The sequence below is a fragment of the Phoenix dactylifera genome, chromosome 5 (assembly GCF_051530095.1).
Source record: "Phoenix dactylifera cultivar Ajwa chromosome 5, Ajwa_hap1_PhDact_Kaust_v1.1, whole genome shotgun sequence".
Classification (NCBI taxonomy): domain Eukaryota; kingdom Viridiplantae; phylum Streptophyta; class Magnoliopsida; order Arecales; family Arecaceae; genus Phoenix; species Phoenix dactylifera.
The window spans coordinates 24,541,917-24,556,846 of NC_143194.1; the positions used below are offsets into that span (position 1 = coordinate 24,541,917).

Consider the following 14,930-nt stretch of genomic DNA (forward strand, 5'->3'; position numbering starts at 1 on the left):
TTCCGTTGTTTGATTAAGAAAACCATTCTCATTCTTCCTATTTTAATCGATTGATGAAATAGGTTTAGTTATGGTATTTTATCAGAAATACTGATTATTGAACAAACGATCTGTTTATCTTGCGAGCCTCCATTCTTGCACCTAGCTGGCAATTACCAATGAAAACCAAACAATAGCATCATGCATTTAGCAATATTTCTTTGTGTTTTTTGTTCCAATTTGTTTCCACAACATCTAATATGGAGTGCCACATATGGCATGTGTGATGCATTGTTATGACATGCCACAAAAATTAACATGATGGAGAGTTGAGGAGTCCAATGGTGCTTCACCAACCATCTCGGAGTATCAGTAATGCAGTAGAATAAAAATAACTAGAAATATAAAACTCCTGCCATAACCTTTTTTTTTTTTTTTGCTTTGAAACTCCTGCCATAACCTTTCAGAGTTAGATCCTGCAACAGAAACTGACAAATATAGCCCCCCACAACATCTTTGCTCCAGTTTGAGTTTCAGATCAAGACATTACTGTGACAGTGCAATATCTAACATCATTCAGATTCAACAATTTTATTATGTGGCTATGAGAAATTATTTGCTAGGGTAATTTTCATTGCAGTACTCAAAATTAGCCGGTCCAAGTACCTTAATATGAGAATAAACAGAGGAAACACCTCTATATCATGCAGTCATGCAGCTATTGCACACTCTATTCCACTAATATAAGGGCAAAATAATCTTTTACCAGTTGTTTCCAGAAGGCAGAAAATACAGCAATGCAAATCACCAATATAACTGGCAACAAGGGCAACTGATACCTGAGAAAACAGAACAGTTGAAATGGTAAGTATCTGTCACCAGTCTGAGGACATGTACAACTGCAAGCATGAACTGTGTAGGCATAAGTACCTAATTAAGATAAACAATTAAAGTGCACAATTTTTCACCCATACATTAACCATACTAAAGTACACCACCCGCACAGACACAAGTCCTAAAATCAATTTATATGATGCTTGTGCTGGCTAGGAACACCCACAAGTAATCAATTTATCTGATACTGGTATTGGCTAAGAACACCCACAAGTAAAATGAGAATATAGCCCACAGAGCTGGATTTCACAAAAGGGGCACTCACAACCAGTTGAAATTAGGATTTTGATAACTAGTTCATTGAGCTAGTGCAACTCATGAAACCAGATTTGCCTTTCTGTCCTCCAGAAGTTTCAGTTCTTCGTGCCATTCTTCCATCTTTGCCATCTTCTCTAACTGCTCAGGCCTCAAATTTTGTTGGTTTCCCTGTAACTGTGCTTCTGCGAGCCGAATCTGCAACACATGATACAAGACATAAATTTAAAATATTCAAGCTCAGATTTAGGCATGGTATTTTGCTCTCTTTTTTTTCAGTCAGACAAACTAGACCTATTTCATCATTCCAAACAACATTAACAAACAGCTGGAAGGTCCATATGTTCACCTTCATTTTCAAAAGAAAAACCTCAACAAAGTGCTTAAAACCACATATAAATAAAATCCACCGCTAACCCCTTGGATTATAAGACGCTTCTCTCTATCTATCTATCCATTTATCTCTCGCTCTCCCTCTCTATTTTTGTTCTCTTCTCCCGCCCACCAATCGCTCATGGTATTCCTCATTCTCCCTTCGCTTCAATTCCTCAGCTGGATGGTATTTTGCTTAAAACCACATGTTAAGAGAAACAAAGTGCAAGTCAGGCTCACTTCAAATTCCCAGGGCATGAAGTAGACAGGAGGATCCTCCTGATTGCTAAAACATAATGAAGAAAACTGCATGTCTTTTCATACAATTCTAACATAAAGTTTTAGCATCTCACATAAATGGAAGTATGGAACAATACAATTTTTCATTTAAACTGAACCGGAAAAATATGATGGATGGCTGCTACACATGGCATCAGCCACTCAAATATGAATTCAAGTCTGTGCTTGCATGTGTCTACGTGTCTGTTGTATCTTGTATTGGTTCTGAACGAAAATGGTGACAGCTCTGAAGATTAAAAAAGTGATATAGCAAGTGGGAAAAAAAATCTGAAAATACTATGTAAAAATCCAAAAATTATACGATTTTTTTAAATCTTCAGAAACTCCGAAACAAAAACCACAAAAAAAACATACGGAATTAAAGATTTAATCTTGTTCCATAAATTTTAATCTGACTTCAGAAGGAAAATATAACTTCAAGACATCTTCCATAAAAGCTAGACATTGCCAAGCCTCCTACAAAATGCTATCCAAACAAAGGTCATCAAAATGAATGGCAAGCACCAAGCATGAGAATCTCACCTTTTTTTTCAGTGCTCGAATCCGTTTATCTATATCAGAACCAGAAGCTTCTGGTTTCGGAGCTTCCTTCAAATTTGCAGAAGGACTAACCACCACAGATGCCGTGGAAAGAGAGATCCTACCCATCTGGTCAGTCATTGACTCCACAGATTCCAAACACTCGGGCACAAGTTCAGCAGAAGGAACCTCTTCAGATTTTACCATCTTGGCTTGCTCTGCATCCAAGTTCTTGCCCTTCTCAGTTGACGAAGCAAGTGCAGCCTGCCATCAGACGGTCACATTCTAGACGATAATGACCCCAAATGATCATCATAAACAACCAGCAAATTTCTAACATCGATCAACTTAAAACATCAACCAACAAATCAAGAAGATATCATGCATACCAACACATTTTAGCTGCCCAAGAAATGATGTCTTTTACCACAGCCAGGATAGACAAATCATATTATAGGTAATGACATAGTTATGCTGGGCATCATGGTAAGACATTTTCAGCAGTATTTGTAATGACAATGTTACAAGTGCCAGCACTGGCATGCTATACTGGGCATCAGTTTTCAAAGTAAAATAACCAGCATAGAGTGCATACTGGAGAAGAGAATATATAAGATGGCAGAAATGAGAGAAACCAAACTCTAGCATTGGGCATGTGTGCTGTATTTGATATAAATCTTCGCAATACTCACTTTTGACTAGTGGATTTCATGTTTATCTCTCTTAAATAAAGAGACAAAATTAACAAAAGAGGTGCATTTAAGATCCAAGCATTTGGAGTGAGATGTGCAATGTAATCATAATAAAGGCCCAGATTGGTTCCTCAATAGCAGAGGGATTAGTGGTTTCATCCCTCTTTTCAACCAAACATGACAAATTCATCTTATCAGAGGGGCTATAATCTGGGTCAGACTTGCCTATCCTAGGACAGATGGATGGCAGTTCTATTGAAGGAACAAGAGGGTAGGTGATGCTTGAATAGGCTATTCACAAGTTTATTAATGCAGGTCAATAAAGAGCCGCACGTAGTTGGAAATTTAATTGATGTATAGAGGCACAACCAGGAAACAAAAAGGAATTTGGTTAAGAAAAAAAATTTTGAGAAACTCAAACTTATACATGACATGGATTGATTGGAATGACAAGTGAAGCAAAATTCATAAACCCAAGTTCAGATGATCTATTTGATAGTAAATAGAAAATTGTGATATATGTGACAAATGATTGATGAATAGATGCTAGAAGGTTCAACAACCATTATGAATGAGTAGCATTTGTTCAATTTCCCCTGCAAGCAGACTGAAACCATACATCAAGCCTAGACATGATTTCAAAGGCACACATGTACACAACTCTTGAAAGAATCTATCCATTTTCCCCTCGAAATTTGTAGTATAAATTTCTCCAACTTCTTCAAAACATTTATGGTACTCAAGTAAGTCAATTCAAGTTCAATGCCCTGAATAGCATTTCTTTTCTATTCCACAAGCACTTGTCTTTCCATTCAACCAACTGCATTCATTTTCAATATGCTTTTAACCTTGAATTTCCTTCAGTTCTTTGTTCATAAGATGATAAATTGTTGTTTCTATTACAATTTTTTCATTTCTTTTTTTTTTTGGCAGTCATCTAGCTTTTGGCATAAATATTGTTTCCAATCTAGACTTAATGGTAAGTTTTTATTTTGTGGTTTAGAATTGACTTTATTATTCAATATTTTAATAAAAGGTCTTTTTTCTCATTAAATTTATAGAGAGCAGTTTCCTGAAAGGCTAGCATGCATAACTCCTGTTTCATTTACTTAATATGGGAACTTTCCTTTTAGTGATTTGAAATGAGTCACCAAACTCCTGACTTTTTTGGGGCAAAGCTTGACATAAGGGTCACCAAATTTAAGTTATTTATTCAAATGCCAATGATGATACGCTGTTTAGGATCCCCTGGACAATACTGCACAAGTTAAATTTGAGGAACTACACTCACTTTACATTTCTAATTCCAATTGGACTAAACAAACCAAATGAAGCCAAAATACAAATAACCTAATGTAATGATAACAGACCAGGCTTTTGACACTAGTAGGGATGGAAGCTTGCTGGTGAACTTAGAAACCTGATTTAAATAACAAAGAATTTTTAAAGCCAATTTGTATGATCAAAAAATTTATATTTAATTAAGCAAAGTGAAGGCTATATGGCAAACTATCTTATATGGAAAAAGTGCTGGAATAATGTTGACTAAAGAAAGCAGAAAATTGTGGCCATGTCTAGCCAAGATCAACACAGAGCTCAACTTACAAATGGTAAGTCTCCTTTTTCCATTTAGATGCTCCACTTTACTTTCCTCAATTTTCCTCTCTCCTTAATTGGGTAACACATTCACATCTAATTGTAGACTAAATCAAATTTATGGGACTTCTTGGAATAGCAACATTGGCTAGAGATCTTAAAATACATTAAAAGTTTCATATCATTGACTAGATTTAACAAATATGCTCTTCTAAGAGATAAGCAACTATTTATAACATTTATTCATTATAACTTGCTATCTAACAATGTTTAAAGAAAATTTTCCATGCCCTAGGAAGCTTAATATAGAAACATTAGCTTACGCATCTCTAAACTCTCCACCTTCTCATTAATCAACTTTTGCATTTCCTCCAATTCAATCTCCTTTTTTTTTGACAGGTGCCTCCATTTCAATCTTGTTCCAGCCTTTTTTCGCATGGAACAATGTCATATAACTTGATTTCAGCATTAGATCTAAACCATTTAAACATTAAGTTTTCTAAATTATATCATATGAATCATACTACAGTTTCACTTATGAACCTACATCTTTAATAGTGGTATCAAAGCCTCATCATCAAAAGCCTAGGTATTTCATTATCACATAAGGGTATTGTTTGATAGTCCAATTTAAATTAAAAATATATAATAATTTTAAAATAAACTAATACACAGCCCATAAAACATAACCTATGTTTCAAGGGAACTGAATTTGAATAACCATGGGTTGGCTTGTTGTAGCTTGAAACTCATGGCCAAACATCAATATAAGTACCCAGGGCCAGCCTTTCATGAGCATGACAACCCAATCCAAATAAATATAATATATAGTTACCATATTATGCATACATTGATATAAATGTGTTTATGTAGTAGATAATTCAACACTAGAAGATCAAAGAGATTATGCTTATGCCAACCATGATTCTGGCCTACCCAAATCACATAATAGGCTAGCCTGTGCTCTTCCAAATCAGAGGACACCCAAGAATGATCCATGACAACAAAACAAATAGTACTTGGTGACATTTTTTTGTGAAAAAGACTAATGCATTATGCATATCATTCTAGGCAAGCTCAGCAGAACCGTCCCGAATCAGACGGTTCTAGCCATTACGTGTCGTACCGGTGGCTCATCGATACGGTTCCGACAATGGAAACGAGACCCGTTGCCGGAGCCGAAGGAGGAAAGAGAGAGCGAGCAGGGGAGGGAGGGAAAGGGAGAGGTCGGGATGCCGGCGGGAGGCCGGCAGAGGCCGCGGCCGGTTTTCTTGTTTCATTGGCCCCCCACGGCCTCCGTCGACATCCATCGGGCCTCCGCCGGCCCTCCGCCCTCCCTCTCTCCCCTTCTCTCTCTCTTTTTTTCTCGCCAATGGTATCGTGCCCTCTATTGGTACAGGCCCGGCACAGCTCGTACCATCTCATCCCACCAAGAACCGATATAATACCCAGTACCAATTCTTCTGACCTTGGTTTGAGATTTTTGAAATCTTCAGAATTTTTAATTCTTTTATTATATTTTAGGTTATATATACAAAATAAGTTAAGAGTTTATTCTTTTGAATTGAGTTCTTGGTCTTTTGATTATACATGGCACCAAAAAATAATTACGCCTAACAAGAAATCAGTTTCAATAATATTTGGAGGGAAAAAAGCAACAATACAAAAACTTTTTCGTCATATTTTATTTTGCTGATCTAAGAGGACCTTGTTCTTTGAAAACAAACAAAAGATGGAAAGAAAAACAGACCATAAAAATTTAAAGGGGTAAAAGATTGAAAGATTTTAAGAGTATATGTTGTGTGGATGATCTTTTTCATTTTTCATGAGAAGTACACCACAAACTCGTACAAGCGTGCGGTACCAACCATGGATTTAGAAATTGTTAGAACAAGATAGTAACATTGGTACCATACTATTCTGGCATGAAACCGACACCAATACGAGTGCCAAGACACTGAAACCAACCATATTAATATGTACTAGCCATACTACTGTACCGATACATATTGATGGTACTATACTAACCGTGTTGGTTGGTGTAGATGATTTTCTATTCTTTTTGATGATGTCGATTTGGATACATATTATTGGCATTGGTACCATACTGATATACCGTTCTGATGGAAAAAAAATTGTAAGAGGTTCGATATCAGTATTTGAAACCTTGGTATGACCGGAACAAATTTTACATTGTGATTTGAGGGGCAAAAAGCAACAAACATGTACAAGTGATCAAGGAAGCAGAGTTCCTACCAATATTCATTGTACTTGTGTGTACCATCTCGTACCAAGTGTACCGAACCAAGACTCGGTACAGAAGGCATATCGCGAACCCTATACTGAGTGGACTGACATTGTACCAATACGATCCTAATACGGGGCCTAATACCAATATGGCGAATCTTGGTTTCAACATTTTGTATCCACCTATTTCTATAAAGTAAATCGTCCATTGTTACTTAGACGGGTCTCACCAATCAACATTGGTTATTAGAAAAGTAAATAAACAATGGGACCATCCAATCTATATTTCATCCCTTTACACACCCACTGTTGGATTGGTGTGATGTGGAGAGGACTAGATTGATATATGAATTGGAATTTGGAAAGTATGTAAGAATGATGGAAACAACATTAAACATAAAACAATACATAATGTTCATTGAAACTATAGCAATATGGAAACTTCAAGGTTGGTTCTCTGATACAAGCGAGTAAGACTATTATGGTAGAAGCAAAACTATTAAGTAAAGCATATCAGTAGTAGTTTCCATGGCATCCAAATCCAAGATTTCTTATTTATTGGAGAAAGATAACACCCAAAACTTTTGCTAAGAAGGGTGAAAACCAAGAAAAGCAAGTTATCGAGAGGAAATTACAAATGAAGGCAAGCAATTACCTAAAAAATTGGCAAGATCCAAGGGCCATGCCAAAATTTTAGGAGGGGTTAGTGCTAGGCATTATACGGATACGTTGAAGTAAAATCTCAAACTTTTTTCTTTTTTTTTTGGGGGGGGGGGGGGGGACCATGATCCCCCCACCCCTAGCTTGGCTCCTATTTTTTTTCTTTTGAAAAAATTGACTCGAGTAAAGTACGTGGGTACTCGAACAAGGTCGAGCTTAGCCAAGTGTACACACAGCCCAAGACAACTTTTAGCCAAGTTCTACCAACCCATACATGCAACTTTAAAGTTTATCAAAATCAATTCAAGAGCCAACAACCGCCATTGAAGTAGCATATCAAGATTCTCATTTGAACATGGCCGAAATTTGGTAGTTCTATCCCTAACAACCTATTTTAGTATTTTTTTAAAAAAAAACACACCTCCTAGAAAATATAAACAAGAAATGTTATGTAATTACTTCAAGTCCAAAAGAAGCTCTCCTTAAAATGGCTAGAAATGAGGCAATATCTATCCAATTTCCAATAAAAAGTAAATACAGATTTTAAATCCCATGGCATGGGGTTGTCCCAATTTTTCCATAGAATGGGATAAGCTACCATCCCGGCACTTGGGATAGGAAGTCCCAAGGCACGATCAAGACACTGGGATAATGGCGGGATGGTCCTATCTCAACACACGAGATGGTACCCTATCTCGATGTCCCGCGGGATGTCCCATCAAGACTTGAGTTCTTGTTATACAGCTCAAAGTTGACCATACACCAGGATAGTATTCTCATGTGAAGGTGAATAATGTAGAAGAAAAACAAAGAGAAGCAAAAGAATCTGCTAATCATATTTCAAAAACAAGATAAGAGCTAAGAAGAAAATTAGTTATTGATATAAGTTGAAAATGAAGCTACAATGAATCAGCTCAAGTTCAAATGAACTCTGAAACCTGGTGATGGAAAAGTTACTGAGGCCTTATTTGGTTGCTCATTAAGTGGGTGTTGGTGAAGGTCTACTCACTTAACCAATGAAACATTATCTGAAAACAGGATGTTAAGTTTGCCCAATCAGCACACCAAAATAAGTTTAACTCATAACTCTCTCTTTTCCCTCTTATTTTTTCACTTTCTTCTAGAGCTTATCCTACAAGCCCTTAACTTCAACCAGTCAGGGAATATTACTAATCCAAGGACAAGTGATTAATGGATGGTTACTTCGAGCTAAAAATATCCATCCCTTGGTTAGCTATCCAACATCCAAATGCTACCTTTAAGGAAAATTATAAGATAGAATAAAATTATTATTGGTTGATTATTATTTACAAGTCAAGATGACTAAATTAAGAAATTAAAAAGTAACACATGAATGTTCTAAAGTGCAATCACTTGAGTACTTACCAAAGGAATAAAAGCAAAAATCAACTTTTCCAAGATGAGATTCCATCTCTAACAAAAGAAAAGAGAGTAGGTAATTAAAGATAGGTGGATTAGTCAATTAACTTGATGCGTGGAAAAGAAGATGATGAATATATAAAGAGAGGGAAACAAATTCTCCGTCCTCTAATATTCTCTTTTCTTGGAATAGCGCCCTCATATATGCAGTTTGAAGTTTTGGCCGAAACCAATTTGTTTCAATCTAAATGGATCCATTCCAACTAAGACCTATCCAAAACTAACTAAAATTGTTGGTTTCAACCAAAACAGACCATTGTTTTTAGCAAGCAATTACATTTAATGTTTTCCAAAATCTATCAATATAATTAAACTACTCATTTATCTAAGCTTTAATGATTTAATATGTCGTTTTAATTTATGTTGATATTATGGTTGGAAAGTTGCAAATTTTTTCATTTAGGAAACAAACTAGAATACATAGAATTAAAAATGCATATCCGTGTTTGGTATCTTTTATAGTTTTAGAGAGTGATATATATAATTGATTGCATACTCTCGTGCACTTATTAATTTATGTTTGAATGTGTGATATTTGATCCTTTTTCTCAATAGATTAGTACGTTCGTATGATATATTTGATGCATCAACATTCAACACAATTCTTTTCAATTTGAAACTGCCAAACTACATAAATTATAACTGATGACTTAAACCATAATAAAATGCTTTAATAACTTCCCTTGATTTATTGTTTCATTTTTTGAATTTTTAAAGAATTTTAGTCAAAACTCTGAAAACTAGGTGAAACCGCTGAAGTTGCTGAAACCAAAATTTCATCACATAGACCAAAAGTGAAACCAAAATTTAATTTTAAAGCCTTGCTCATATCTCTCTCCATAGCCTCCAAGACATCAAAATAATTAACATATGAAGGCGAAGTTCAATAAGAGATGATTATGTCCGTTTTTTTAATGGGTTATAAGGCACAACTCGAGCTTCTTTGATAGTCCAAGAGCAAGCCATTGTTTCTATAACGATTAACTGCATCACAATATGGAAGAGATACGGTTCAGCTGGAGGAGAGATATGTGATAAACCACAGCAAAGATAATTATAATGTTATATTGATTACAATTGGAAAGGAAACCTTCTATTAAATCCAAAAACATATTAACACAAAAAACTTCTTTCCCTACATGGTTTGAAAGCTGTAATTGGAGGGAAAAGTTGGAAAGAACTTAATGGCGCCGCAAGCTGTAGCCCTATCCATTTACCAACTTCTGAGACCATCTCGAAAAGTCCAAGTTTGTAACATCAAGCTTGTAGGCATAATAATGTACAGAACCAAGCAAGCATGAAATAAAATGGAGAGAACAAAAGCTTGAACAGGTTGTGAGTGTGTGCACAAAAAGGCAAGGCAATACATTTATCCAATCCAAAAACACATTCAAGACGGTTAAAATCATAATGTTATTCATCTGAACTGGGAAATGCCCCGGTAATCACACCCTTATCCACTTGGAGGAGCTTCTGCACTCGTTCCTCGAATGGAGCAGTCACAGGTATTCGGACCTGGGTGAATTTTTTCAAGGGATAACTTCATGTAAATGTTCGGTACGAGAAACTGGAGGGAAGGTTATTCTACGACTAAGGGATGATGAAGATCTTGTTTTATATATATATATATATATATATATATATATATATATATATATTCTGTGCTCGAGCCTTGAATGGAGCAGTCACAAGTATTCAAACCAGGGCGAATTTTTTCAAGAGATAACTTCAGGTAAATGTTCGGTACGAGAAACTGGAGGGAAGGTTATTCTACGACTGAGGGATGATGAAGATCTTGTTATATGTATGTGTGTGTGTGTGTGTGTGTGTGTGTGTGTGGGTATGTATGTGTGTATGTGTATGTGTGTGTATATATATATATAATTTTTTTTTTTTCTGCGCTTGAGCCTCGAATGGAGCAGTCACAACCATTCGGACCTGGGTGAATTTTTTAAAGGGATAACTTCAGGTAAATGTTCGGTACAAGAAATTGGAGGGAAGGTTATTCTATGACTGAGGGATGATGAAGATCTTGTTATATATCTATGTCTGTAATAATAATGATGATGATGATGATGATGAATTAAGGGCCGGTCAGCAAGCTAACAAATTAACAAATTTTGATTTTGGCGAGGCCATTGACAAGGCAGTTGAGAAGGCGCCCGAGACCACATCCAACAAAAGAAAGAGATCCTCCAGGTACCTTTATATATACTCAATGCATACACACGAGCCTAGAGGTAAATTTATCAGTAATAATCTTCAGTATCACCAAAAAATCTACACCTCTAACTATGCCAAAATAAAAAAATAAAAAAAATTGCACTTATCTATTCCACTTTGACAGTCCTATTTTGATTAATCGACGTGCCAATGTATACTGGATAATTCATTGTAGTCTTTTTACAACATCAATATCTAGGGCTACATCAATCAGGCTCAAAAACTCAACCCATGCTTTTATACTATTGTGCAGACATCAAGTTATCAATCTCGAATCATAAGCCACTATTACAGGAAAACCGCGAAAAAGAAAAGACCTGTTGCCGCTTCTCCTTCTTCCTCTCGTTCCTCTTTGCCGACTTGGTCTTCGGCTTGGCATCCAGCGCCAGATCGTAGCCTGGTGGCACATCGGGCTGAATCCCTTTCCTCAACTGCATTACGGGCAGCGAAAAAGAATACAACTTTAGCCCAAGAATCAAAGAGAGACGAAAAAATTAGGCGAGAGAGAGAGCAGATAGCTCACGAGGGCGCCCTTGGACTGGTAGATGGCGACTTCGTCCTGGGGGACGTAGCCGGCACGGATGCGGATGGGCTTCCGGAGGGTGCCGTCGGGCCGCCGCGTGGGCGCGAGGATCCGCTCTCCCTCCTTGGGGATGCTGAGGATGCGGGTAGTGGGCGGCTTCTCGCCGCCGCCGGCGCTGCCCATCGCCTCGCCGGAGACGGAAGGGAGGAGGAGTAGGACGAGGAAGGGAGAAGAGAAAGGGCAGGAATAGCTGTGGCCTCGCCTGTGGGCGCTCTGTGTATCCGGTGTTGAGGCCACTGCCGCTTTTTACACCGCCGAAACCGCTGAAGAAGAAAAGCCTGTGTACCAAAAAAATAGAAGAAGAAGGAAAGCCTGGGGTAGGCGTCGGTTCGAACGAGTCGGGTTTCGGTGCGTCCGTTGTGGACTGGTTTAAGCCGGTGCCTGGTCAGACCGGGAGGTAGGGTCAAATTGGATTGAATCTAGGGAGGGTTTGTGGTAACATAATTCTGATTCATATGCCATCCTCATCATGATAGATGAGTGAATTATTTGTCCTATGGGAGAAGAGAGGGAAAAGATCTAGATTGCAGTATGTGTTTTGCATTATTCCAGGAGTGTGATTTCTAATTGCTGCAATAAGCAAGAGATTTTTTATTTATTTTATTTGACAAATGCAAAAGCTCGTATCCATATTTGTTTTAAATGGATATAGATACAAATTGGATACTGAATGTATGAAATAAATACGGATATAAATTGGATAATTAAATTTTATAACTACGAAATCAAAAATATTACTAAATGGATAATAAATCAAGTTAATAACATATTAAAGGTTCATGAGTGCTATATAAAATTAAATAGGATTACAAATATTGGATATTCGGATATGGATCGGATAGATGTCTATCCATATCCATATTCATTCTTTGTTGATGGATATTGATACGAATACGGATATTAGTTGGATGCTTAAATTCCTATTGATAGTTTTGAATGCGAAAATAAATTCAGACAGATATTATCTGATTCACTTTCAACTTTACCACCCTCTTTCTTTTTTTTTAGCATTATCCTACCCTCCTTCAATTCACAACCAATCGAGTTGAGCAAGGAATTCATAAACGTTAATAGATGATCTAAAAACTACATACAATTACGATATATTTGTATGGTTCAGGATCGGGTTATTGGAAAAAGATTATCCTCCTACGGATGGAGTAAGGGAAAATGTTTAGGTCACAATATATTATGATTGCGATATATCCAAGAATAAATGATGGGGTTTTTGCAAGATGCTCTTTAACATCTCCAGTGTTCTGCAATATTCCTGATTGCAATTAGAAATTAGGGCGGTAATCCAGAGGCTCATGTCTCATCATGCCTTCCCTTGGATCATCCACCAATCAATTTGAACAAGAAATCCAAAAATGTTAATATCTAACCTGGAAATTGCACACAGGTACCATCAGTTGTGAGTATGGCTTATGGTCAAGGATTATTGTCTAACATCTGATCACCTACCTAAAATTAAAACCTATCTGAAAGATCAAATTATGAGATTAGGAGAAGTTCTTAGCTATGATAAGAAAAGTTAGATACTGTCTCTCTCTGAGAGAGTTATTATCTAGCAAATTAATATAGGCGTCGTTGAAGCAAAAACCAAGGAGTTTGTGGGGCATTTAATTTAAGATTATTTTAATAATCCAAATTCAGGTAGGTGCTTATGCATAATTCATAGTATGATCCGCTTCCACAAATTGGTTTGACTAAAATGACTCATCAAACAAGAATTAGACATATTTGATTTTATTTTGAATGCATGGGGAAAATGTTAGAAGCATGTAAATTTTTTTCAGTGGAATAATTGTTGGATATAATTACAACATGCACTAATTGCTAAGTGAAAATTTTCCAAAACAAGTTATTTGTTTTTATGTATGAAGGAATTTACCAAAACCATAGTAAATAGTTGCCATTCTGTGTTTTATAATATGTATAGCATGATAAATAATGTGAATTGACCACTTCAATGATATACTATGCTTATTGGTATCTGATTTCCTATGTACAATGCTTAATGAGCACCGAGCTAATATTACTTGACCTATACATTAAAACGATGTAGTCTAATAGAGAGATGGTGTATATCATATATATATGTACATATTTATATGCATATATACATGTATACATAAATACATGAGGCCATAATACATATAAGGTGTAAAGAAAAAAACTTTACACCCACTACTACATTTAATGCTAGTGTTTAAAAATGGAAATCTAAATCATTGGATGTGATCTAAAAGGCCCAAATGCCTATTTACAAAAATAATATAGTTTGGAGACCCCTACTTATGTATCGTTATCCTGAAATCAATATATAATGTCATTTTATTATAATTATCTACTTGACATAACTTGATGCATGAGCTAGAAGTTTCCACTGTATATAATATTTTACAAATAGATAATTTGAGCCATCTAGATCACATCCAATAGTTTGGATTTCTATTTTTAAACTCCAAATGTTGAATTAGGTAGTAGCTGTAAACTCCTTTTTTACGCCCAGTATGAATTATACTTCTCTCGAGATAAGATAGTATATACTCCTCTCAATTTCAAAATCAATAATGAAATGTCCAAACAAAGATCTACACTATTGATCATAATATATATCACTAAAAATGCCTCAAAATTCAAAATCATGTATTTTGATGGTTTTCTAATCTATGCATCAAGTGAAGGATAAAAATAAATGATTTTCATTATCTATCTATCAAGTGAAGATAAAATAAGTGAAGATATATACATACATACATACATACATGTACATATATATGTTAAAACATATAAAAAGATTCAAAATCGATAGACTTTAATATTTGGATCATGGAAAATATGGTCTCCTACTATTTTAACCACATATTTGTACATCTACTTGATGCATATGTTGGAAATCGCCAAAATATATGATTTTTGATTTTAAGAATTTTTAGTAATATATAGATCACAATCAATATTATAGATCTTTGATTTGAATGCTCTATTATATATTTTAAATACGAGAAAATAGATACATTCTGCTATTGAAAGAAGCAAATTCTATCTTTTTCTATATATATTTCTGTCCTTTACTCTATAAGCACAACACCCCGCCCTCATCTAGGTCAGAGTCCAAATTTGAGCAAACTGAGCTACCACTTGTAGAACTAGAGATCCATATA

General features: G+C 35.8%; 1 protein-coding gene across 1 annotated transcript; it reads right to left on the minus strand.

The window, feature by feature from the left end:
• Positions 1 to 815: 815 nt before the first annotated feature.
• LOC103715248 (partner of Y14 and mago-like) lies at positions 816 to 12,100 on the minus strand. Its single transcript, XM_008802817.6, has 4 exons — positions 11,701 to 12,100; positions 11,495 to 11,608; positions 2,323 to 2,583; positions 816 to 1,326 (listed from the first exon to the last, which is right to left on the minus strand). Exons 1-4 carry the CDS (start codon positions 11,881 to 11,883, stop codon positions 1,189 to 1,191), a joined length of 696 nt encoding a protein of 231 aa, XP_008801039.4. The 5' UTR covers positions 11,884 to 12,100; the 3' UTR covers positions 816 to 1,188.
• Positions 12,101 to 14,930: the final 2,830 nt, after the last annotated feature.